Source organism: Vespa velutina, chromosome 3 (assembly GCF_912470025.1).
Source record: "Vespa velutina chromosome 3, iVesVel2.1, whole genome shotgun sequence".
Classification (NCBI taxonomy): Eukaryota; Metazoa; Arthropoda; class Insecta; order Hymenoptera; family Vespidae; genus Vespa; species Vespa velutina.
The window spans coordinates 11,218,074-11,245,778 of NC_062190.1; the positions used below are offsets into that span (position 1 = coordinate 11,218,074).

Below are 27,705 nucleotides of genomic sequence, written 5' to 3' on the forward strand. Positions count from 1 at the left end.
GAGACACCCTCATGGAGTTACAGCTTTCAATTTAGTAGAGCAAACACTTAGCGTTGGTTAATACTCGTATCTCCCTTTTCATTTCCTGATTCAACTTTGTCGTCGTCTTCATTCTCGTTGTTGTTGTTGTTGTTGTTGTTGTTGTTGTTGTTTGTGTTGTTACGAAAGATATTAGATAAGAGAGGTTCCACGTAAATCCGTTAAAAAATCTTTGATTTTTTTTTGTATTTCTACAAATGATCGTTATAATAACGAGGAACGTCGATCTGTATTGTTCGCAGGTTTTAACGTCGTAACGAGCGAGAATGCCATGAACTCAAGCAACGACGATGATCGACGAGGGAGAAACACACGAACCGTTCAAGGAAAATCATCATCAATGTGGTGGTCGCCGTCGTCGTCGTCGTCCTCGCTTCTACGTTATATTTTGATAAGAATATAAATATATCTAGAGATTTAGAGGAGAAGGTATAAAAGAATAGAAGACGAAGAGGATGGACGAGATACGGGGCTCGCCGGCACGTCGTCTCTCACAGATCCTCGATCCGATCGCACGTCTAGCGACGGACTTTGGTTCGAGCTCGTCCGCACCGTGTAGCCCAAGACTCGGAGCTCGGGCACACGAGTCGACAACGAGCAACGTTGGCCAACAACAGCCGAGTACGCCCGAGGGCATTCGAAGGCAGGCTGTCGCTTCTGAATCGGGCCGAGGATTATCAAGCGGCCCTGACAGTCCGCGTTTATGGCCTCGTCATTTTCGTCAAGCGCCAACGCCACCGCCGAGGCCTCGTCATCAAAGCGCGACGCCTGTCAACAACAATAACAATAACAACGGCGGCGGCGGCGGCGGCAGTGGCGGCGGGGGAACCGTTGTTGTTGCCGGAAGTACCGGTGGTACGATCGTACACTCGCGTGACTCGCCCTACGTAAACGTGCCGAACTTGTTGTTTCAAAAAGAAAAGAATTACGTGGATTCCGGTAGGTCCGTCGGTTACGTCGAATTGCGCGATTCAAGCAAGAGCAAGTGTAGCCCGTACGATTTTACCTCGGAACCGAGCGGCCACGTCGAATATGCCGATAAGAGATCGTTCGCCGCACAAACGGATTTCGTTCAGACTACGAGCAATCCTTACGAGGTGTCTAAGGAATTGTCGTCGGGTCTTGCCAGAGGTAGACCCATCTTCGATCCGGGATCGTCTTCGACCAGGGCTCACTTCGACAGAGCCTTCTCCTTCTCCGGCAGACATCAACCGGTGGATCATCAACAACAGCAGCAACAACAGCAGCAGTCGGCAGGAAGAGCGTTCGTCGAAAACAGATTGTTTCTCGATCAGAGGACCGCGGCGGCTTGCGGCGCCGATTCGAAGAAGGAAAAACTCGAAGGTAGACCTGCTTACGGATCATCGAAGAGTTTCGACGGCTATTCGAGTACCGCCGAGGAACTCAATTGGCAAGAGAGATGTCTCGAATTGCAACTGGAACTCCATCGTAGCAGGAGCCAAGCTACAAGAGTACGAGATATGCTTCGGGAGAAGGTGAGCAAGTTTTATCGTTAACGTAACGAAACTAAACGAGCGAATCGATTTTCTTCATTCTCTTCTTCGTTCAACTATTATCGGGCTTATCGTTCGCCCTTTACGGCACGCCTTTTCCCTTTTCTTACGCTTTTTATTACCACAACCAACATACCGATAACTTTACGATCGCCGAGGTCTCACGACTTTTTACGGGCCCGTTGAAACTTTATAAATCGTTATCGCGCGACGAAAGTATGAACGATCAGGAGGCATATTGAGAGAGAGAGAGAGACAGAGAGAGAGAGCACAGCGAGAGGAGTTCGAAGGAGAAGTTCTCCTCCCTTCTCATCCCCTCTCGAATCGATATGCTGGCCTGGCCGTCTCGTGCATCGAACGACCGCATTGCGATTCGTAGACAGAGCGGAGGATACTTAGTTTACTCGAGATAGCCCTCTGCAACTATCTCTCGACCTATATTACTTTTCAATTTTTTGTTTTTCTACTCCTCTCCTTTTCTCTTACTCTCATAAGGAAAGTACATCGGGAAGTTATCTCAAATTATTACAAACGCTTTTAACTTATGTATAATACATACGTACCATATGAAAATTTCTTTTGAATTTAACCGTTCGTTCTCAATAGGTTATTCGAAGTACTAAAACGGCACTGTAATTTTCTTTAACGCGTTTGTCCTCTTTGACCTACCCTGGAATAATCGAGATCATCTCGTTGATCAAATTCGCGTTGCATGCTGTATCGCATTCATTAAATGTGCCGAGAGCGTGCGCGTTACTACATATCGAGCTATCTCTTTCTCTCTCTCTCTCTCTCTCTCTCTCTCTCTCTCTCGACGTCCTCGAAACGAGCTGAATTTAGTCGCTAAATTACAAGTGACAACGACACGCGCCACTTTATAACGTTTTCTCTTCGTAGTTTACCGTAGTACATGCATACGTATTAATCGTTCGCAAATGAATTTTACACAGACGTTCTTTATCTTTTATCGGGAGAAAAAAAAATAATTATTAATATCCATTTTTTTCTTCTTTGTATATATATATATACATATATATGTATATGTATACACATATGCACACACACACATGCACAGATACACGTTATATATATATATATATATATATTAACGATCGACTTTAATTACCAGATTCCCGTGCCCGTCGGTGCAAGGGTCAGAAAATTGGTTCGATCGAGTCTATATATAGAAAGAAATGTTTAACCGACATTGGAAATTCACTTCTATGTCGTACTAGATTTTACTTTGCCTTCATTTCCGGGTATATCAAAACGTTCGTCGATTCGTATGAGGTTCATACGAGGGCGGAACGGTAATACTCGTACGAGTTAGAAGGGTGAGGAGAAAAGATAGATAGAAAGAGATAGAAAGAGAGATATAGATAGATAGAGAGATAGAGAGAGAAACAGAGAAAGAGAAAGATAGAAGAAAGTTTTATCCGAGGCATAGCATACGTCAAAGGAATTACACGAAGGGTCAGCCGTGGTAGAACATAACCGCCCAGTCGAATCGTTTTAGTATGCACGGTCACGCACAACGATTTAGCGCGGCCACCCTACTAGATAAGGCACATCGTTGGAGGTAGTAGTAGAGAGAGAGAGAGAGATAGAGAGGTGGGCGTTGTAGAAGAGCGGCCTGGAAAAAGGGGTTGTAGAGGCAGCGACCGCCGTTGGTCGTTACGTAGGCGGTGCATCCTAAAAGAGAGAGAGAGAGAGAGAGAGAGAGAGAGAGAGAGAGAGAGAGAGAGAGAGAGAGAGAGAGAGAGAGAGAGAGAGAGAGAGAGAGAGAGAGAGAGAGAGAGAGAGAGAGAGAGAGAGAGAGAGAGAGAGGGAATGAGAGAAATAGGAACGTGCACGAAAGTCCTTGACTCTTCAAAACTCCCTTTCGGCCTTAAACGAACCTTAAACGAAATTGAATCACTTAACGAGAACAAAGAGCACCTGCAGTTCGGCCTTTAACTCGTTGTTTACCCGCCATCATTGTTCTTTCGATAATCTCGCAAATCTCGTTAACCCTCTCAAATTCTCTCTCTCTCTCCTCTCTCTCTTTCTTTCTCTCTCTCTCTCTCTCTCTCCTTCTCTCTCTTCTTCTCTCTCTCTCTTGTTCCTTTCATTTCATCAAGCAATCCTTTCGCTTAGATCCGTGAAAACTCTTTAACGCTAGAACTCAACGTTTGACCTCCTGACACTAAACGTATTTACTTACTAATTTACTTATTTATTTAGTTTTACCTAAGTACTCACTCACATTGAATTCGATCGTATTTGATAATATAGAAGGAATTCGATTGTTTCTGTTTAGAGGAATAAAACGATTGGCTATTGTTGTTCGATGTGTTAGGCTCGTAAAGCGAATTCGTTTTCGCACGACGTTCGTTTTCGTTAAAAATGCCGAACGATCGGACTTTATTTACGAACGGTAGAGAGAGAGAGAGAGAGAGAGAGAGAGAGAGAGTTAACGGGGAGGAAGACAAGAAAAAAGAAAGAAAAAGAAAACAAGGAGGAAAAAAAAAGATAGTTAGATATTGGACCATTGCCAAACGTTATTGGGAAGTAAAGAGGGTGGCGGAAGTGGGTGGGAGAAGGGGTTGGAGGGATGGATGGCGATAGAGAAGTGCTCTTCTTTCTCCGCGTTATCGACGTCAAATGAATACGTGTTTATCGACGTAATACTCCCTCTTCACCGCAAAAAGCAAAGAAATGAAAAAAAGAAAAAGAGAAGAGAAAGAAATGGTCGCTCGTTTGCGAAACGTTTGGCACGATGAAGGTGTCGCGCGACCCAATATCGCTGAGAAAGAGAGAGCTTTTATTGAGGAGAGAATGAGAGGGGGCGGGCAGGAATAAAAATTTTATTAGAAGTCGGAGGACAGACAGACAGACAGACAGACAGACAGACACCGTTCCAATGGAAAAGAAAGAGATCGAGTGAGTAGTCACTTTTTTCATCCTTCCAAAGATTTTCTTCTTCTTGCTCATTAAGTTCGAACGTTTCTCGCGTGCGAGCGACGAACAACACGGAAAAGGCAGCAACGCCCGTCAGGAGAGATAAGACCTCCCCCTCAACTCCCTCATCCCCACTTTCACCCTTCCCTTCTATCTCTCCCTCTCTCTCCTCCTTCGTTGAGGGAAGGCGAAGGCGAAGGTCGTTATCGTTGAGATGCTCGAGGCTTTCTCTCTCTCTCTCTCTCTCTCTCTCTCTCTCTCTCTCTCTCTCTCTCTTCTGTCTATCTCCGTCTATCTCTGTCTCTCTCTCTCTCTCTCTCTCTCTCTCTCTCTCTCTCTCTCTCTGTCTTTCTCTCCTCGCTCTCCTAACGTTCCCCGTTGCACAGCTTACATCACGAAGTTCGCTGCCCCCGACAGACGTAACCGTTTGTTTATACGGCAGAACGTAAGTACACGTAACTTCGCCATTTAGCTGCCACTCCTATCGATTTTTCCCCTCTTTGCATTTTCCTACCCAATTTTCTCTTACCGCTTATATACATATATGGATGTATATGTATGTACATACATACGTACGTACGTACGTATACATACCGAGATTCTCGGCTACGAATCTCTCGGTGTTTAAAGAAAAATAAATCATCAAATATATATATATATATATATATGTATATGTATATATATGTACGTATATGTGTATGTATATATGTATATACTTTGAGTTATTCTATTTGCTCTTAAATATAGTTATGCAAATTTTAACATAGCACTTCTTGAACTTTGATATTTCAAAGATATTTAACGAGGTCGACTATATTACATAGAGAAATGCGATTACCGGATGATCGAGCATTTTCTATTTTACTATTTCTCTTTCTCTCTCTCTCTCTCTCTCTCTCTCTCTCTCTCTCTCTCTCTCTCTCTTTCTTTTTCTCGTATGTACTAGTCGTGGTCACGAAGAAAAGTTAATAGCCGGTACAAATATCCCGAAGCGTATACCGTATACACGCAAATATCTATATACATAAGTACATATATAGTCTTGATATATATATATATATATATATATATATATATATATATATATATATATACATAGTCACAGGAACAAAACTCGCGTGTTCTCTCCCTGAAGTTGACCTTTTCTTGCGTGACAGCAAGCCGCATTCCACTTTCACGGGCGCTCTTGGAAAATCATTTTTAAAGAAATTTACGAAAGTACGTAAAGTACTTCTTGGAAAAATTCAACGCGCACCTAACTACGTACATACATATTTAAGTTTTCGCGGAAGGTTTTGTAGAAACTTTCAAGGCCGACTAAAATCCTCCAGCTCTTCATCCATCCAACCCCTATTACTTCCTATTCAATTCAATCTTGTTGCTTTCTTTTTTTTTCTTTTTCGAACGATTCAAGATAATATTTTATATATATATATATATATATATATATATAAAATAGCCTGACATTTTTATTTTCAATAATTCGTAGTAGACGACGTGTAAAAAATTGTCGAAATACGTGTCAGCTTGGACATCAAAGGAAAATCCTGTACGTTCACAGAGAAACACGCGTGCACATACAGTAACCTACGCAAACACACACACACACGGAGTCATAAAAAAAAGGATCCAAAAACGAACGGTGAGAAAAGAGTTTGGAGAGGATGGGAGAAGAGCCATGCTCTGCGTTGTAAGCTTACGAGAAGAGAAACGAAAGAGATGGATGGAAGGGTGGGGACAAGGAGGTATCATGGGAGGCAAATGAAACGTTGACGAGGATTTCGCGAGTCGTGCTGAGTCGGAAATTATACGTCGGCCTCGACGGACACAACGTGTTTTCAACGTTTTTACGAAGCCACGCGCGTACAATGTTCCCTCTGTCCTCCTCCTCCACCGTCTTCCCCTCTCCCTCCCTATACTCCCCTATCCTCCTCTCCGTCATTTTCTCTCTTTCATTCTTCTACACATTCCTCCTTCTCTTGCTTTTATCCGGCCGATGGAAACGTCGAGTTAAACGGAAAATCGCTAAACCGTATCGCGACTGACTGGCCAACAACGTACAGTGGCTCTTCGAACTATTCTCATCTCGGTTAACAAAACTCTTCTTCTCCCCCCCTCCCCCGCCCCCTCCCTCCCTTTCCCACCCCCTCTGTTTTTCTCTCTCTCTCGTGATATCTCGTTCTGTCTGTTGCCGACGGCTGAAACAACGGACGTAACGTAAAATAGAACTGGCTTCGTTATATTTTCCGCATGCAATTAGAAAGGATTAAAGGCTCGATAAGGAGAATAAACTCATTTAGCTGGCTAACGATAAAAGCCAACGGTTGTTGACGTGTTTCAAATGATATTTCTGTTTACGCGGTTGTATGCAATTATTTTTTGTTTGTTTCCTTTTTTCTGGGTTTTTTTTTTTTTTTTGTTTTTTTTTTTAATTACTTCTCTCATACATAAACAGGACACGGGTGTTCAGTTAAACGTTACCTATCCTCTGTTAAACGATTTTATTTTTTTTTCTTTTTTTCTTTTTTTTTTCTTTTTTTTTTTTTTTTGTGTGTTTGCGAATCTATTACAATTCGAGACGATGTTCTTTCTATGCTCGTAGCGTCTACAGAATGGAGAGAGAGAAAAAAGTTTGTATAATTTTGTATTCTAAATAAACACGCCGTTGTCGTACAATCTTTGCAAGTCGTCCTAGTTTTTCACTCATTTTTTCCCCCATCCCCCTTTTCTCCTATTTTTCCCAATCTCTCTCTCTCTCTCTCTCTCTCTCATTCTTTTTTCTATTATTATTATTTTTTTTTTCATGTCACGGACCGGATCGCGAAAATTTGTTCGTGATTCATCCGCGGTCCTTTGTTTGTCCCTCTGTGCTGGTTCGCCACACTGTATAAATACACTGGGAGGGGGGGTGAGGGGAGGGGCGGAGGATATAGTTGCGACGTGAGTAGAGCGCACGGGTTATAACTGTGATTGGACGGGCGCTTGTAATTAACTCTTCGGCATCGTGCTATCGCGATGATTCGTTTGCATACACATGCTACTCTAAATCCTCTTCGGATGGTTGTTATTTCACACCGGTATTTATAAAAACTCACACCACCTTTACGGTTTATCTCATTCATTTGTAAATTGATACTCCGCCGGCTATGCGTGTCAGAAAATCCATTAAAAATCGATCTCTCTTTGCGTAGTCGATTATTTTTTATCGCTAGAACGGTTCATTTCGCGCGTTGTAGAAAAAAAAAATAATGGAAAAAAATTGAAAAATGGAAAAGAAAAAATATTTTTATATATTTTTATATATTTATATATATATATATATAAATATTTGTAAGCATTAATTTGCGAAAATGAAAAGTCATTTTCTCTCTCTCTCTCTCTCTCTCTCTCTCTCTCTCTCTCTCTCTCTCTCTCTCTCTCTCTATGCCTATATCGGTGAATGAGCCAACTATTTTGCATAGATCTCGAGGGCCCAACAAAAGGTTCGCTATAATGTCGCTAAAGCTCGGATCTCTGAGAAAGCTTTGGCTTAATCTTCATTAGAATTTCTGATTTGCAATCCGAAAGAGTCGGAAATGTTGCAGGTTGCACGGACTATGAGTACCACCATTTCAACCTGCTCTCTCTCTCTCTCTCTCTCTCTCTCTCTCTCTCTCTCTCTTTTCTCTCTGTTCCTGGAGAAAGGTAGACCACCTGCTGTTAAATATTTCATATTTCATTTCGAGAATCTCGCTTAATGGCCGTCACCTTTTGCCCTTTGCTTTGACCGAAACAACGAAAAAAACGTAAAATGTAGAGAAAAAAGGAATAGAAATAAAGAAAGGTAGAGAGAGAGTGATATTTTAGACTATAAATATCCAAAAAATCGTCTTTTTGTATTTTATTCGACGTGGAAAGCTTTTTTTTTGTTTTCTTTTCTTTTCTTTTTTTTTTTTTTCTTTTTTTTTTTCAAGATATCTCAGATGTCCCCTTGTTCCATCGTATTTCTGGCTGGGATTCGAGAGAATCCGACGATGCATCTGGAATATTTTTCTTTTCGCATAAATAGAGAATGGTTTCTTTCTCTCTTTTTCTTTCTACTATAAAGATCTGTTACTTTAAAAAACTTATGTGAAGGTAAAGAACGAAAAGCGACGAATTATGAATAAAGCTTTGCTCGCTCAGCTTTATTCGAAAATGCGAGACATCGTTCGCGACACTTATGCAAACATACATACTTACTTTACTAGTTGTGTATTGTATACATATAAAAAGAGATATAATGTGTATATACATACATACATAGGCATATACTGTACTTATAAGGTATACGTACATATGTAGACACGGTGTAAGTACATACATACGTACATACATACATACATACATACATACATAGATATGTATGTACGTGTGTTGTGTAAGTAGTAGCAGGAGCAGCGTACCAGGAGCATTGTTCGAGAGTCCTATTAATATTGCATTCCATCGGAAGTCCGTATACAGGGTGGAACGCGCTCCACATATAAAGTTCGTATCAATATTGATTCGCCGGCCGGCGTGAATGGGAGCTCTCGTGCAAACAGACAGGTCTTCCGCTTATAGAGATTTCAAAAGACGCCGTTCTCTCGTCGTCGATGCCGTACGTCGTTCTCGTCTGCATCTATCTCAGAAGGTACAAGAGAAATGAACAAATTTTTTCCTTTCATTCTCGCCTCTCATAGTTATATCTTTGGATATAGTTTCCTAAACCGGACTACTCGTATTTGTGATTAACAAAAATACTTACGTGTATTACTCATATTAAAGATATTATTCGTAAAATTAGCTCGTAAAGAAAAGGACGAAATTTAATCGATGAGAAATATCTCGATGATATTATATACTATGATCTCAAGAAGATATTTTCCTTCTTTGATTCCTATCCTCGCTTATCTCTCACATTAATTTTCACTTATATAAATCGTTTATATCGTTTATCATATAATTCTCTTATTAATAATGAAAATCAAACAATAAAAGAATATAGATAACGCGATCTACGATATGATGCATTTCTCACGACAACTACGACGATGTTATTTTATAGCATGCGATTCGAGATTCATGCTATATCACAGCGAACATCATTCTCGAGTGTTTGAGATTCTCTTTCTCTTTTCTACTTCGGAAGGAGTTTCGTTTCCGTGCTCGAAAGCGACAGCGACAACGACAACGACAACGACACCGGGTGTCCCTCTTTAATATCGACCAAAACGAAGGGATCTACTGTTTTCTGTCTCTGTTATTCCTTTTCGCGTTCCTTTCGAGCTTTCATACTGAATCTTCCTATTCGTTTGTATCCCCCCTCCTCCTCCTCCTCCCCCTTCCCCACACTCCGCCGCACACCACCGGTACTTTTCTTGATAACCGGAAAAGCGAAATATAGGGATAGGGAGAAAAGGATAGATAGAAAGATAAAAAGAGATGAGAGGACTTATCGATGCTTATGCGTCAGACATTATGCAACAGGATGAAGATGAAAAACCAAGAAAAGAGGAAAGAGATAGAGAATGGAAAGAAGAAAGAGATAGAAAAACGAGCTTTCTCTATTGATACGGATGATGGTACTGTACATCCGAAAGCCCATGGGACCTATACGATTCAGCCACCCGTTACATTACCGTGAAATATTCGCCATTATCTTGATTTGTACACCTACAAACATCAACCTCTGTCCCCGCAGTTCGTCCTCTCGTTTGCTCGTTGTTCGTTCGTCCGCTGTTTACCCGTAGTCATTAATTTTTCATTCTAATTCATCACGGATACATTTACCCGTCTCTCTCTCTCTCTCTCTCTCTCTCTCTCTCTATCTATCTATCTATCTCTGTGTATATGTGTAGGTATATGTGTGTGTATGTACATATCTCCTCCCCCCACTCCTTCTCGCTTTCACTTTCGTTTATAACTCGTGCCCGGCAAATACCTGTCACCTTCAATTCCTCTCTCTTTCTCTTTTTATTACTCTTCCCTTCTCTTATTATATTTTTTTCCCTCTCGTTTCGAACAAATCGATCGAACGCACTTTATCGTAGTCGGTGGTCCATTTTTTGGGGGCGAAAAAATATAAAAAAAAAAAAAAAAAAAAAGAAAAATAAAAAGGAAAAAAAAGCACGCTAGATCGTAGCACCGAAATGGAAATTGGATTTCTCTCGTTCGTATCGTGCATTTTAAATCGTCGCAAGAAGACGAAGTTGGTACATTTTTTTTTTTTTTCTTTTTTCTCGATTAGGAGCAACAGACAGAGAAAGAGTAAGAGACAAAGATAAAGAGAGAGAAAGAGAGAAGTGCATGCGTATATATATACAGAAACAGCAAATGGAATATTCTCTCTCTCTCTCTCTCTCTCTTTTTCTCTCTATGGGACCGAGCAAATAGTACTAGAGTAAATAGGTAACAGAGGCTAGAATGCAAAACCTCCCTCATTCTACGGACGAGTAGATAAATTATTATTCTTCGAGGTCGTAAAATCGTTATCGTTATCGGTCTCACTTTTTTTTAAATTAGCCTTTTAACACTGTCTACAACTTTGAGAATATGCGTTCTATTACGATATAATATTCAATTGTAATAATATTCAATTGGCTTTTCTCTCGAACGACGCGAAAAATACTTAAGTACTCAAGTACTCGAGTATACCTACATATATGTGTACGTGCTCGTTTTCACTCTAACATTATTCTCAATGCTGTACTTAACTTTTTTACTTCTTTTTCTTTTTCCTTTCTTTTTTTATCTTTTCTTTTTCTTTTTCTTTTAAGCGAAATATCACGCGGTTTAATAAGAAGCAGTCGTCTTTTTCAAAGATGGATAGTTATCAAATGTCATCCTCGTTGTAGTTGTAACGTCGAGTGCATCTCTCTCTCTCTCTCGCTCTCTCTCTCCCTCTCTCTCTCTCTCTCTCTCGTTTCAATCTTATCCGAAAGTTCTTTGTCCCTTCTGTCTCTCTTTTTCTCTCTTACACATCTTTCGAGTCGTTTTCATCGTCGACACCAAGAGAATGAAAGAGAAAGACAGAGAAGGAAGAGAGAAAAAGAGAGAGAGAGAGAGAGAGAGAGAGAGAGAGAGAACGTAGAAGGCAGAGTGCCAAAGACGTTGCCGGGTAAAGGAGAGGATAGAAGGGTGTCTCTAATTGGTCCAATCTAAGAGCTTGTCTCAAAGAGAAGTTTCCCGGTTTCCGTACTTGCTACCTTCCTGCAGCACACGTAGGAGATCTTCTAAAGGCTTATGAGCGTCCACGTACTTTCAACCCTCCCCTCTTCCTTCTCCCCTCTTCCTCCTCCCCCACCTTGCATATATATATATATACACACGTATACCAGGCCACCACTGTTATACACTTATAAACGTAGAAGTAGGTACGGTCGTGTCGTCTACAATCTGAAGAAGGACAGACACAATCCCTGGAAGACGCACGAAATACAAGTTGGAAACGCGACATCAGCAACGAAGAGTAGGATAGCCTCCAGACACGTACCAACGCAATGTCGTCTGTTCACCCTCATTTTCGCAGATCCAACGACGACGTCACGAGCTTCAAATTCAACCCTTCCTACCCTTTTCCTTCCTCTTTCATCCTTTTTTCCATCCTTTCTTACTCTCTCTCTCTCTCTCTCTCTCTCTTTCTCTCTCTGTGTGTGTCTGGTATATCGTTCTTTATTTTTTCCTTTTACTATCCAATTTTTACAATTTCATGTTTGATGGGCGATCGTCGAAACGAAGACGCTGTCATACGAAGGTTGGCTTCGTTTTCATTTTTTTCTTCTTTCTTTCCTTTTTTTATTTTTTATTTTTTTTTTTTATTTTTTATTTCTTTCTTTTTTTTAAATTTTTCCTCTTCTCTTTTCTACTTCTTCTTCTATTTTCTACCTTCGATATTACCAGAGAGAAAGCGTTTGGAGAAACAGGCACAGACGAATAGGAAACGTGTTTCTTTCGAGATGCTAGGACTCTTGAAAATGCCTTCCGCCTCGTTCTAGTGGAGCACTTTGGCTCTGTGGTGGATTGAAATGAGCGTAGAAAGGCAAGGCTTCTCCTTCTTTCTATCGTAGAAAAAGAAGGAAAATTACAATCCGCGGAAAATCGTAATTCTCGTGCTCGTTCTAATCGACGACGATTCTTGGATCAGGAAAGACAGAGAGAGAAAGAGAGAGAGAGAGAGAGAGAGAGAGAGAGAGAGACACGGAGTAGAAACGGACAATGTCTCCAATTAGCGGACTAACTTTTTTTTTCAAACTTACTAACGAAACTCTTGGAGAAAACTCGCGAACGGATTAAAACTTTTGCGAAAGAAACGACAGACATCTCGAGAACATTTTTCTTCAATCTCCTTTTTTGATCTCACAATCCTATCTATCTCCTGACGATATCATTTTTCCTCGAGTGTTGTTGCCTTTTCTTTTTTCTTTTCTTCTTCTTTTTCTTTTGTTTTGTTTTTCTTCTATCCGATCGATGAACAGATATCGATCGGTCGATCGATATTGCGTATTGTTTGCTTTTCTCCAAGTATAATAGTCGTTTCTCTAGGGGAAAAAAACTTCACGTACTCGAGACGTCTGGTGAAATCGAGAAGATCGATCGATAATATCATCCTGTTATAGTTTGATCGCGTAATATATGTACCGTGACACGTCAGTTGTTATTCGAAAATATTATTCGAATAACGTTTTTCTTTCTTTCTTTATTTTTGTTTTCTTTTCTTCTATATCATTCACTTTTATCACTTGCGCGAACTGATCGCATAGATCAAAAGGCGTTCGACTATTTTTTTATTTTATTTTATTTTATTTTTCTTTTCTTTTTCTTTTTTTTTTTTCTCTCCTAAACATAAAGTCACACGAATTGACGACGTTGAACTTAATCAAGACAATCACATGTGTACACACGGCTAAAATAATAATAATAATAATAATAATGATGATGATGACAATAATAATAATAATAATAATAATAATAATAATAATAATAATAATAATAATAATAATAATAATGAAAGAGGCTTAAGGGTACGGAGAAGAGACTTTGAAGAGACGTTAATGTCTTTTCATAAATATTAATTGGACACATTCGTGGACGCGCTGGGAAAAGTCGCTCGTAAACGCGACCGCGAGGGCGGAAAAAGAGAAGCACCAAAGAGACGACGCTTCTCTTGCTAACTTTCTCTCTAGCATTTTCGGCTTCGTGTATACTTAACGGTATTGCTGCGTGGATGTATGTGTATATTCGTTTCTGTGTGCATTGCTGTGACGAGAACGGCGCCGCGACGCCGGGCATCCTGTCTGGCAAAACGAGGAAGAAGCTTCCGTGCCGAATAAATAGAGCTTCTTCTCAAAACCGGACTCTTCTTCTTCTTCTTCTTCTCTTTCTTCTTCTACGTTTCTTCTCGACTCTTATTCGCGTCGTACTTCCGGAGAAAAGAAAAGAAAAAAAGAAAAGAAAAAAAAAAAGAAGAACAGGAAAAAAAGAAAGGAAGAAGAAGCTCGAGGCCATCGGCTACGTACGAATGAACTTCTTTCGAACTTTTCGATACCTTCTTGAAAAAGAGAGAAAGAGAAAAGTGAGATAGTAGTTCTTTCTTTTTTATTTTTTTTTTTTATCTTTTCTTTTTTTTTTTTTTTATTTCTTTTTTTTCAGTCACCTCCTCCCCCTCCCCCCTCCTCCTCCTCCTCCTTTAAACAGCACAAACGCTATTTTTCTAGAGATAGTAGACAAAGGAAAAAAAAAAAAAAAATAAACAGAACAGAAAAAGGAGAGATAAAGAGAGGGAAGAAGGACTTACGATATCGTAAAGAGTCGAAATGGACGTCGTTTTAAAAACCACAAAGAGTAAGAAGAGCGTAACTTGAAATACGATAAATCGTTAGTTGGTAACTTGAAAAGTAAGTAAGTTAAGGAAGTAACCAAGTAAATAAGTAAATAAGTACGTGGTTGGTGTTAAGATGGAAGGAAAAAAGGAAAAAGGTTTGCGAATACTATACTTACATCGGACACATAAAATTTCACGAGAGCGAAACGAAGGAATCGCACGTTGGTTATAACGGCTACGACTACGACCACGACTACGACGACAACGTAATGCCTTTACCCGCTTGTAAATTTACGTTGGCGGTGCAAAATTCACGTAAATACACCCGAGGAAGAGAAGAGAGAGAGAGAGAGAGAGAGAGAGAGAGAGAGAGAGAGAGAGAGAGAGAGAGAGAGAGAGAGAGAGAGAGAGAGAGAGAGAGGAAGATGGCTTATGGGACTTTGAATTTCACACGATTTATTTTCCTCGACTCTGAGATTTTCTGTCGTCGTCTCATGGATGTATTCGTAAATTTTGGTCTCTTTTTTTTATCTCTTCCTTCCTTCATCCTTCAGCTCACATTCCATTTTGCGCAAATAGACAGTACATCTATCTAGTAGATGTAAAATTCATTCGTTTCTTTTCTTTTTTTTTTTTTAGACATTATCAAAACACTTTCTCAACGCGATGAATCGTCGATGTTAAACAATGATAAACATGATTCGTTTCGATGCACACCTTATATTTGCATTAGAATGCAAAATATGTAATATTTTATAGATTGGAATAAACTCTGATTGTTATCGTATACCACCTTCATAGTCGAACCGTTTTGTTGTTCGACTCTCTTCAAATAGACGCATAGATACGGCGAACGAACCTTGCACTCTCGACAATATGCGGTTCGGCATTAGGGTAGTTCGAGCGTACAGAGAACGCTCTGATTAAGTGTCCACCAACCGCAGAGCGTGTATCGATACGTCACAGACTCGTAAATAGGACACTTCAGGATGGACCTGCACGAGCGAACTGCGGTCCACCTACGACTACATGATAAATTCCAATTGGCAGTCCAACCCTTTCGACCTTCTCTCCCTTTCCCTTTTCTACCCCTTGTCGAGCCTATCTTCCCCCTTCGTCAATTTTTCCGCTCTATTTCGACCCTACTACTACTACTACAATATCAACAACAACTACTGCTACTACTACTACTACTATTACTGTTTACTATTACCACATTTCTACTATTTACGAATCTCTAATTTGATACGCTTCGATAAAGCCAAACTAATTATCGTGTTCGGTAGGACCGATTAAAATATTTCAAATATCGTTTTAACTTTTAACGGCGCATTTACGATCTTACGTATGTACATACGTACGTACCGGTTCCAATGAGACGATCATAAATCTTGTCCGATTAATCTTGCGGATATAATTACGATCGCCACCATGTCACAGTTTCCCTAGCTTCGATAGAGACGGTTCCCGACTTCTCACCGTCCCTGAATCGATCGACTTCCCAACAGTTAATCCATCGTTTTAACCCCCAGGTGCGTCGTAATCGCAAATTGGAAGTGGTTGTTATATCTACGACGAAAGACAGAGAGATGGAGAGAGAGAGAGAGAGAGAGAGGGGAGAGAGAGAGAGAGAGAGAGAATCGCCACCCTTCTTTATAATCCCACGTTACCTCTTATACTCCACATTTATTTTATCACACTTACTGACAATAAGATCTTCTCTAATTTTCCGTATTTAATCTCATACGTTTACACTTTTGAGTCATTAAAACATCTCATATAGTTTATCAGGTAGGAAAAGGAGGAGGAGGTTGGGTGGGAAATGAGAACGAGGAGGGATTAATTTCATCTAATTTTTTTTTTCTTTTTTTTTTTTTTTCCTTTATTTTCTTTTTTCGTAACATTTTTACAATATGCGCGCGCGTGTGTGTAAACATGTGTATATATATTAGCGTTAGAGAAATTAATGAGTTACGTCGAACATTCGAAGGATTCTCGTCCTCGACCTAATTCCAATTACGTTCGTTACAGAATCAAACTTGGTGGAAAGAGAAAAAGAAAGAGAGAGAGAGAGAGAGAGAGAAAGAGGGGGAGAGGGAGAAGAGAGAGGAAATGAGGGTAGGGGGAGGGATTACATAAACCTCAGAGAAAACGTTTCTCTATGGCGACCAAGAAGATGCATGGGGACGTTTTCACGGACGACGAACGCGTGCGAAAGAGAATGGGAGAGTGAGAGAAAGAAAAAGAGGAAGGGATACGCAAAGGGCTCGTTTCTTAGGACGTACGATAAAGTTCCTGTCTAACGGCCCGAATCCGCCCTTCGACCGACACACTACCTCTCTTCTCTCTTTCCCTCTCATTTTTTTTAAGGGCACATCTCAGCCACGAACCCCTCCTTCAGACATTCTCAGACTGGGTTATGGCGTCGAGCGCGATTCAACAGGCAACGAATTCACTGCCTTAAGGCTGTTCAAGAGCATATACACGACGTTCTTCGAGGAGTCGTAGCAGAGTATTACGATCCAAGCCCTGGCCCTCGTGCCCTTTGTCTTTTGTCTCCCGCAAGCACTTTTATACCTACATATATGTATTTACTTACTTACTTACTTATGTATTTACTTTCTTTGTGATCGTTTCTCTCTATCTCTTTTTCTCCATCTTTCCATCTTCTACGTCGTTTCTTTTCTCTCTTTTTTCTTCTTTTCTTTTTTTCTTTCTTTCTTTCTTTTTTTTTTTTTTTTTTGTTTTCCTTTTTTTACAGCTACTTTGAAAGTCGAATAGTAGGAAGTCACGCATGATCGAGTCGAATGAGGGTCTTCGAAAACGATTGGTTTTTTTTATTTCTTTTCCTTTTTTTTTTAGATAGGGAAAATATATATATATATATATATATATATATATATATATTTTCTTTCTTGTTTCTTTTTTGTTGTTTTTTTTATCCTCAACCGACAAGCTTTCGTTTCGAAATAGTAAATGAAAAAAGTTGGCCTGGAAAATCTGTTTACGGACGAGTTTACGGTCTCAAGGATTTATATGAAAAAGAGAGAAAGAGAGAACATCTCTCGCTCATTTGTCAACGACGCAGTTCCACGTAAACTTTCTTCCACTTTTCTTTTCCTTCTCTTTTGTACATGCGAAGTCTTTCTTTTCTCTTTCTCTCTCTCTCATTCTTTTCCGCGGTTTTTCTTTCCTCTCCGATCTACCTTGATTGCTCGTCCGGATTACGTCTAGTGCCCTTTTCCTGGAGTCTTCTCGTTTTAATCTTTTGAGCAGCAGTAGCACCATACCACCACCACCACCACTACCACCACCACCACCATCGTCACCATCACCATCACCATTGCCGCCACCAAGAGAAGAAGACTGGCAATTAATCTCTTAATTGCCCTCGAGCGTACCGTCCGGCATTTAAATTCACCGAGAATCTGAATAGTCTATGTTACTAATATTCTTTCTCTCTCTTTCTCTCTCTCTCTCTCTCTCTCTCTCTCTCTCTTTCACATAGATAGACATGTACATACACTTTCTCTCCAGTCAATCGAAAAGTCAAAAAGCGATGAAGCTAACCGATCCAATCGTTCTAAAATTGATTGACGTTATAACGTGTCTAGGAACGGATTCACAAAGAACCCATAGAACATAGTTACATGAATATATCTATATATGTAATACTCGTATCTCCATTTTTAGTGGACGAACCCGTTTAGTTTTGCTCGTCTAACAGGTGATCCTTCATTACGTACATACGTCTCGTCCACCTGTTTTACAGGCGGCAAGGGTGACGGCGAGGAGGCGTGGCAATGTGAGAAAACGAGAGAGAGAGAGAGAGAGAGAGAGAGAGAGAGAGAATAAGCCCTTTCGACTTTCCAGCGGACGACAAGAGCCACGGGAAATGAAAGGATCGGTTCCGTGATTAAAAGCCCTTGGGCAACAATTGATTTTTCCCCCGTGTCCATTACACACAACCACACGCTCAACGTTACATATATTGAGAGGGAGAGAGAGAGAGAGAGAGAGAGAGAGAGAGAGAGAGAGAGAGAGAGAGAGAGAGAGAGAAAGAGAGAGAAAGAATCGACAAAGGGCTTGTGCTTTTATCAACGTTGTTTGTCTACAGGTTGTACGAATATTGACGATGTTCGTGTCTCTCTTTAAATCGTTACGTGACATCTCTTGTCGCGATTAAAATATCAAAAAATAAAAAAAAAAAAAAAAAAAAAAAAGAAAAGAAAGAGAGAGAGAGAGAGAGAGAGAGAGAGAGAGAGAGAAAGAGAAAAAGAAAATAAGAAGAGAAGTTTTTATAGACATAATAGAATTTAATATTGGCCATAATAATATAAAATATTATTAATCAAATAATTTCTGTTTCTCGTATTTCCATAAGAGAAAACCTTTTTCTTTCTCATAAATATCTCATATTATTCGCTCGTTTTTATCTTTCGGATTATTTCAGAGGGACAAATTGAGAGGAAGATAAAAATGAGAAAGAAAGAGAGAGAAAGAAGAAAAAAAGAAATATCTAGATATTCTTTTCCCATATGTGAATATCGTGAATATTGAATTCGCATTCATTCCCAGTTTATTATTGGACAAACTTTCAACGTATGGGTATCTATATGCGATCGATAGTGAGTAGAGAAACAAAAGTGTCCACAAAGTTTCTTCAACTCTCTCTCTCTCTTTCTCTAGCTTGCAGTTGGACTCGGTCTCTCTATTGTTCTCTTTCATTCTGTCATGTCGAACAACGAGTTAAAAGTAGGTTAACGGATGATATTAGGATTTACCAAGAGAAGTTGAGAAAACGTGAAACGTCGAAGAAGAAGAAGAAGAAGAAGAAGAAAAGAAGAAGAAGAAGAAGAAGAAGAAGTAGTAGCAGTAATAGTAATAGAAGAAGAAGAGGAAGAAGAAGATGAAGAAAGAGAAAGAAAGAGAGAGGAGAGAGAGAGAGGGGGAGGTGTGGGAGGATTTTCTTGTGCTACCGTTTTCCATGAGGGAAAACAATTCGATGCACGTGTTGCGCGAACTCGTTACGAGATACTTTCTTTCTCCGTGGCAGCTGTTACACGCCGCAACTCCATTGGACGTCGTCGCGATCTCTCTCTCTCTCTCTCTCTTTTTCTTCTTTCTTTATTTCTCTTTCTTTTTCTCTCTTTCACTTTTTCAGGATCGTTTTGACGCGTGTGCTCCTGCGATTGGCAGCTTCGGCGAGCCGTGCAAACCTAAAGCCCACGTCCGTTCGATCCATTTATTCTCGTGGAAAAAAGAGTAAAGCTCGCTTTTATTGCACGTCCTCCGTTACGTTCGTTTCGGACGACAGTTACATATCGCGTCTGTGTATAAGCCTTCCATCTTTCTCTCTCTCTCTCTCTCTCTCTCTCTCTCTCTCTCTCTCTCTCTCTCTCTCTTTTTACGTGGCTGAATTTTCTCTTCCGTGTGTTATACGCGAAAGGCACGCGCGATTGCACGTCGAACGGCTGTACGGTTTTTTCCTTTTTTCCGTTTTTTAACCTTTTTCTTTTTTCCTTTCTCTCTCTCTCTCTCTCTCTCTCTCCTTCCTTTCCCTTCCTTTTATCCACGAAAAAGCTTGCAAGCTTTTCGCCCCCCTCCCCTCTTCATTCCCTCTCTCCCTCGCCGTCACCGCGCTTGCACTGTTTGCCTCTGTCACGCTATACCGTAAAACAAAGTTTTGTCTTTTCGAACGAATTCGAACGACGACGACGACGACGACGACATGGTTCTCATATTTTCCAACATATCTTATATATTTCTTCTCTTTTAGCTTACCTTAGGCGTTTCTTACCCATTTTTATCCTATTTCGTTTCTTTTGATTTCTAGTTTCAAGATATCGTTGATATTTTTTTTTTCTTTTTTTTTTCTTTTTTTTTTCTTTTTTTTTTTTTTTTTTTTTTTTTTTTGTATAAAAGCCAACGAGAGAGAAGAATATTTCGCGATCGATATCCGGCTCGATTAATTATTAAACGAGAAAATTATATAAATAACGAATGTCCGTCATTTTTTTAATTTCTTTTTATTTCAAAGTAATTTTTTTTTTTTTTTTTTTTTTTTTTTTTTTTTTCTTCCTCCGTTTATCCGCAATAACATTCCTTGGTCATCTTTATGGTAATAAACGTTGTAATGCGAACTAAGTGAAAACGATTTATATAATTTAATTAAATCGTAGTCGAGTTATCGTAGAATAGGAATAATTGAAAGGCACAAAATGAAAAATGTATTCGTTCATGGTTGCCGTAGAATACTACGATGAACTTGCTTCCCGACGGTCCTTGCCACGTTTAAAGGTTATTAATGTTGCCGAGAGCGATCGCTTTTAATTATCATTTCCTCAAATATATATATTTATACGTGTGTGTATATACGTTTATGTACTCACTAATACACCTTCAATTCTCGTTTCCTTTTCTCGATTTAATTGCATACAGGGTAACTTTGATTTTTCCAACGAGATAACTCGGCATTTCCGCATTATAGGTACGCATAGAATGCATACGCATGTATAATTTTTCTCTCCCTCTCTCTTTCTCTCTCTTTCTCTTTCTCTCTCTTTTCTCCTTGAACCAATAGCGAAGCGTTCTATTCGCTACACTCGTTGCGGATTATATCGGACTTTTGATATTCGAGAGCTGAACTTGCTTACGAACGAACAAACGAGAAACTTATTATCGCGTACTTCATTTCTCAACCCAGTGGCAGCTTTTTATTAAATAATTTACGTAAGCCATAAGAAGAAGAAGAAGAAGAAGAAGAAGCTCGTCCGGTCGGGAAAACTTTCGTAATTTTCTGCCTGAAATAGGTATCTCTTCTAAAATCTACCAGAAGAGAGAAAGAGAGAGAGAGAGACAGAGAGAGAGAGAAAATAGATTTGCTAATAAATCCTCTCCTTCTCATTCAAGAATAATTATCTTCATTCAATTATACCGATTTTAAACAATGTTAAGTATTCACGAATGAGCGGCTGTGTAATTCGAGATATTAATCAATCCGAGATTTTCGATCCATTCGAGAGATAAACATTATTTTTCTTTTTCTTTTTTTTTTTTTTTATTTATTTATTTTTTTCCTTGCGAGCGCCAAGATCGTGCAACAAAAAAAAAAAAAAAAAAAGAAAGGGGAAAAAAAAGTAAGGCAACAAAATTAATTTCACGTAACATCGAGTTTCCTTGGCAATTGAATTATTATTATTATTATTATTATTATTATTATTATTATTATTATTATTATTATTATTATTATTATTATTATTATTAATATTATTATTATTATCTTTATTATTGTTATACAAATTTGATGTTCGTTTAAAGATGGCCGTTCTATCGATCAGATCATCAATAGTTTTACGAGCGGCTTTTAGACGAGCTTCATGAATTATAAAATACGAAATATATATAAATCCGACTAGTCAAAAGTTTTCAACATTTTCTTCAGAAACGAGAAACGACAGGGGATAGGAATAGGATATTACGTAAAATCGTGAAAAAGGTTCTCTCCGTCAACGATAAAAGTGTGGACCGTCATTATTCATTAATCTCACTCTTTTGGCTCCCGGTAGAAGGAACGGCTAACAACACTCTTTCTCGTCTCGCTATATACGATTTTACTTTTATCACATTTCCCTTTTGGCATAAAAAGAAAAAAAGAAAAGTAAGCTCTCCTTTTAATTTCACTTCATTTTTTTTTTTTTTGCTTTACTATTTCAATTTTTTTTTTTTCCTTTCTTTTTAATTTTGCAAAAACGCTTTTTGCTCGGCGCGTTATTTTCGGTGTTCGCTTCTTGACCCGTAATCGGGTTCTTAAAGCGCAAAGAATTATTTAGAGGATATAAAATGAGGAAAGAGGTACGTGCTATTTTAATCCTCGAATATAGAACAACAGGAGGAATAGATTATAGTTCGTGTATAATAATTATATAAGGTCGAAGGTACTAAAGTAGATTTTACCATCCTCTAAGAAATGAACGTTTCATCGTATCGGAGGGATTTAATGAGAAATTATATTATCTTTACGAGCTAACTTTATACACACCGATAACAGCAACAACAACAACAACACCAACCAACAACAACAACAACAACAACAACAACAGCAATAGCAACAAGAGCAACAGCAGATGCATCAACGAATATCGTAATTTTAATCTACGATAAAAGGCGCATTCCTCTATTTCATTTTTTAAAGATATGTATTCCCTTCCGGTCGAAAACTTTGAGAAAGGAGAAGATATTATATATTTTCTCTCTATTTCTTCGTTCCTTGAGAAAAGACGAATGAAAGTAAAATCGATATTTAATTTTAACGAAGCCGCACAAAAGAGAATATCCTCCTCGTTGTGCTCTTTCGTGTAACGAGAATCTCTCTCTCTCTCTCTCTCTCTCTCTCTCTTTCTTTTTCTCTCTTTCTCTCTGTCTCTCGTTTCCTTTCGAGCTCTTTCTCTTTTACAACGTCAGCCATTGCAAACACATACACATACACATACACATACATACACATACATACATGTATGTATGTATGTACTTATATATACATACACATATGAACGGTACCTACCACTCTTTTCCCTTTCGCCTCGTTTTTCTTTGTGGCACATGTTGTATCCGTCGACTGTGTCTGGATCATGACAGAAAGAGAGACAGAGAGAGAGAGAGAGAGAGAGAGACTGAGAGAGAGGATAGGAGAGAAAGGAAGGAGAGGGGAGATCGAGGATCGAGAACTCGAACTCGGAGAGATAAGACAGCAAAGACCAAAGGAGTCCGAAACTTTCGTAACGGCGAGCTCTGATAAAAGCGCGCATTTTTCTTAGACGGATGAGGGACAAGAAGATTCTCTTGTCCCTTGTCTTTCACCAAAATTTACGGAATACCAAATGCGGGAATTACAGGATAGAATAGAAAAAAAGAAAAAAACAAAAAAAAAGAAACGTAACTTATCTCTTAAGATTCAAAGATGCTCGTTGTTGCTGTTTTTTTTTCCTTTTTTTTTCTTTTTATTTTTTATTTCTTCTTTTATTTCTGTCAATTTTCTTTTAATTCTTTCCTTTATTTCCTTCCTCTTTCTTCTTATTCCGTTTTAATCTTTTTATTTATTTATTTATTTTTTTTTTTTTTTTTTTTTTTTTTTTTTTTTTTCTTTTCTTCTTTTCTCCGACAAACGATAAATTAATTCAATAAGAGATGATAATTCGCCTACCTTGTAATAATAATCGTTTCTTTTGAGAAAACATTTGAAAACGAAAATGTAGAACGGGAATGTTGGCTTTTCCTTGCGAAGCTCTTAAAAAAGAAAGATAAAAAAAAAAAAAATAAAAACAACGAGTGTTTAGGAAGGAGGAGGAAGAAGGGAGCGAGAAGAAGAATTACGATGACCAGGCGTTAACTTTACGAGTACCGTGTTAATTGCATTACCCCTTGAAAAATAGAGAAGGTAATGTAAGAGGAAAGGGAGAGAGGACGAAGGAAAAAGGAAAAGACAAAAAAAGAAAGAAAGAAAAAACAATGGAAAAACAAAGAGAAAACAAAGAAGGAAAAAAAAAAGAAATGGATAAAAAGTACGATGGGGTAAACGATACTTTAACCGTTTGCCAACTAAACTGAAATTTATGGGTAGGAAAATGTGTGCCAATAATATTATACTTTTATGTTTATTAACTTACGTCTTCGTAATATACGGTATTAATTGCATTATTTATTATTTGTAAAAGGCACCTCTCTCTCTCTCTCTCTCTCTCTCTCTCTTTTTGTATATCATCCCCATCTCTCTATCCTTGTTTATCGATCGAGTGGAGTTAGCCATTCTGTTTCGTAGTAGAACAATATATAATTTATTGAACATCGTCGACTAGATATGGGAGGAGGGTAGCTAACGATGCTAAAGGGACGCTCGTGAATAAGCCCTTGGCGAAGTGGCATAATGAATTTATAGGGAAATTTCGTAAGACGTCGACGAGCTTTCGTCGTGACGATGAAACAGGAACGACGACGACGACGACGATGACAACGACGACGACGACGACGACGATGACGAAGACGACGACAACAACAACAACTTCGACGTTGACGTTTGCTAAGAGAAAAACGATGATTAAAGAGAGAACGGACATAGGATACGTGCTGGTTACATAGTTACACGTAATACTGTTATAATTCGCCGGCTTAAAAAGGATCGTCGAAATAAATTTAGTCGGGTTATTACAACGTGTCTGGGGATACTTTTGAAAGACGAAGAAAAATTATAAAAAAAAGGGGAGAAAGAAAAAAAAAAGAAAAGAACAGAAAACGCTAACGTCGGCACCGACTGTTCGGTGAAGAGGAGATATAAAAGAAGACGAAAAGAAGAGGAAGGGGCGAGCAAAGGGCGCAAATGCGAAAGGGAACGAGAACGAGGACTAGTCTGTCAGATTTTTGAAAAGCGTCCGAGTTTCTCTCGGCCAAAAGGAGGGAAAGAGAGAGAGTGAGAGAGAGAGAGAGGATCTTTCGTTACTCACTCGCGAAAAGTTCCCGCGAGGCAAAATGTGGGGAAGAAGAAGAAGAAGAAGAAGAAGAAAAAGAAAAGAGAAAGAGAGAGAGAGAGAGAGAGAGAGAGAGAGAGAGAGAGACAGGGAGAGAAAAGGAAAACGGTTAGAGCTTCCTCCGAAGTAGAAAAAGGAAGCAGAGATCTTGCTCGCGCGTGAGAATTTATCGTGGGCACGAATCTCTCGACTCGAATCCAATTTTCGAGATATACGAGGGTACATGCACTTTCCTTCCGTTCACTTTTTTTTCCCCTTCCTTCCTTCCTTCCTTCCTTCCTTCCTTCGATACTTTTTCCCCTCTTTCTTTCTTTCTAACACCTTTTCTTTCTCTTTCTCATTCTCTTTCTCTTTCTTTCCCTTTCAAGTAGCACTCGACGCTATGTCCGTCGATGTATCTTCGAAGCAAACTCTCTCTCTCTCTCTCTCTCTTTCTCTCTTCCCTCCTTGTGTTTACCGCTCGCACTTTCGCGGTATCCGCTTGTCAAAAGGAGATATACTGGCCACCGAGGTTCTCAACGTGGGTGGTTGGGTGGTTCGAAGGGCTCGAGGGATAGAGAAGGTGCTACACCAAGTAGTAGCTTCTCTTCTTCCTCCTCCTCCTCCTCCTCCTCCTCCTCCTTCTTCTCTTCCTCCACTCTTCCTTTATTCTTTTGAGAGACGTCGCACGACCGAGAAGCCGAAGAAGAGAAAGAAAGATAGAAGTAGCGAGGAACGCTTCGATAAGCAGTCGATATATCGTAAAGCTCTCCGACGTCATTCCTCCTCTTTCTCCTCATCCGCTTACACATCTACCCTCTGCTTCCTTTTAAGAGAACCGAAGAGAATACGCTGATGTCGCACTCCATTCGATTCGATTGCTCGATACGCTTTTATTTCTCTTACTTTGCTTCTCTTACTCATACTCCATCTTTTTCTTTTCCTCTCTCTCTCTCTCTCTCTCTCTCCCTCCCCCCCACCTCTCTCTCTTTCTTTTTCTTTCTCTTTTATTTTTATTTTTATTTTTTCGCTCACCGAAGATCCACGTAAGTAACTACATACTCTTGATGTATTTCCTCCTATTGCCCTTCTCTTGTCCGTTTCATTGATTCGATCATTTTCGATATTTTTTTTTCCTATTCGATATTAATTTCGAGGGAAAGTAATTACGTTTCTTAGGATGACACGTCATAAAGAACGACAGCCCAAGACGACTCCTCAGAGTTAGTTCTTTACTCGATGGCAAAGGAAGACCACGAAGGAGGCACTGAAAAGGTGTCACCTTAACGGGATTATCGCGACGTTCTCTTGCTTTTCTCTCTCTCTCTCTCTCTCTCTCTCTCTTTTTCTCTCTTCTTACTCGGTCTCAGAACGGGCTTCGAGATTATGCGATCGGTTAGATACTGTACAACGTTAACCCGTGATTCTACAAAATGATTAGCTCACTCTTTCTCTCTTTCTCGTAAACCGTAGAGTCCGTGATTAAAATACACCAAGGGAATCGCCAATCGATTCTACGAGGTAATTATTATTATTATTATTGTTATTATTATTATTATTACTATTACTATTATTATTATTATTATTATCGTTGAAAGGGAACTCATCGGTGAATCATCGTTTAAATGAAAACACGAGCAACCGGTGGTACGCCAACGAATATATTAATTAACTGGCATGAAGTAGCGAGGGTAGGGGGTATAGTAGGGTAGTAGTAGGGGGTAGTGAAAGAAAGCGATGGAAAAACTTTGCATCTGCTCAACGTGAATACGTACACATGGAAGAGTTAGCTTTATACAATGTTGGTAGTCGACGTACGAAAAGAGATAGAAATATAGTGAATGAGAGAGAGAGAGAGAGAGAGAGAGAGAGAGAAAGAGAGAAAGTGCTCGAGGGTGGTTTCAAGTAGAAAGCAAGAAGCAAGAAGAACAACAATAAAACCCCCGGGTATAATTTGTCTTGGGTTTCGCCGACGCGAGTAGCATAGATGTACGCTCGCGCGTTCAAGTTTTCCCATTATTATTATTAACACTTTTCGACCGACAGCGGCCTCGAAAGTACAAGGGGAGTCTCTCTTTTCCTCTCTCTTCCTCTCTCTATCTCTCTCTTATCCGATAGAAAAATATCTATCTGTGTACGTAAGTACATACGTATGTACGTACTTATACGTATACACGTACTTAGATATGTATCTATATTTTCGCATAAAGGTATATATCGGGGTATACGATGTTCTCTAACTATGAACATTTTTCATATAAATGTTACATTTTTCGTAGAAATGTTCCGAAATAAACAAGTTGCCTATGTTTTCGTATATTTATGTACATACATACACGTATAATTGTATGTATATACATATATATGTATATATGTATATATACGATCTTAAGTTTCGTTCGATTTATTTATTTCGTTTTGAAAACAAACAATATAAATTTATTTCACCTTGGAATAATTATCGACACTCGTTCACTCTCTTTCTCTATATAACATATAAACATTACGTACGCGTATACATTCTATATATATATATAAATATATAAGAACGCTCGTTCTCGATTAGATCATAATCTTCGATGAGACAGTAAAGACCATTTATCCGTAATAATCAGCTAAGAATTTGTGATGGCGGAGGAATAGGGGGGGGGGGGGGGGGGGGGGGGCTGGGGCGGAGGGTAATATAAAGGTCCATCTACTACTTCTGCCGTTATACCATCGTTATCGTCCCATTTCCAGTTAGTTCCCGTTAACCGGACACCCTTTCTCATTTTCTCGATCATTAAGTATTACGTCCAAAGTTCGAATGTGAATGGCCGAAACTAAAACGAGATATATTGTCATTTCTTCGATTCACGTATTTACGTGAAATACGATGATATGGAAAATGTAC

The 27,705-nt window shown here is 39.2% G+C and overlaps 1 protein-coding gene across 9 annotated transcripts in view; it reads left to right on the forward strand.

Moving 5' to 3' along the window:
• Positions 1 to 27,705, forward strand: part of LOC124948008 (uncharacterized protein CG43867) — a 110,660-nt gene that overhangs the window by 15,426 nt on the left and 67,529 nt on the right. For all 9 annotated transcript variants that reach the window (XM_047491001.1, XM_047491000.1, XM_047491004.1 and 6 more), the window contains exon 2: positions 282 to 1,535. In XM_047491001.1, the coding sequence (XP_047346957.1) occupies positions 495 to 1,535 (1,041 nt within the window). In that variant the 5' untranslated portion in view covers positions 282 to 494. The remainder of the gene's footprint in view (positions 1 to 281; positions 1,536 to 27,705) is intronic.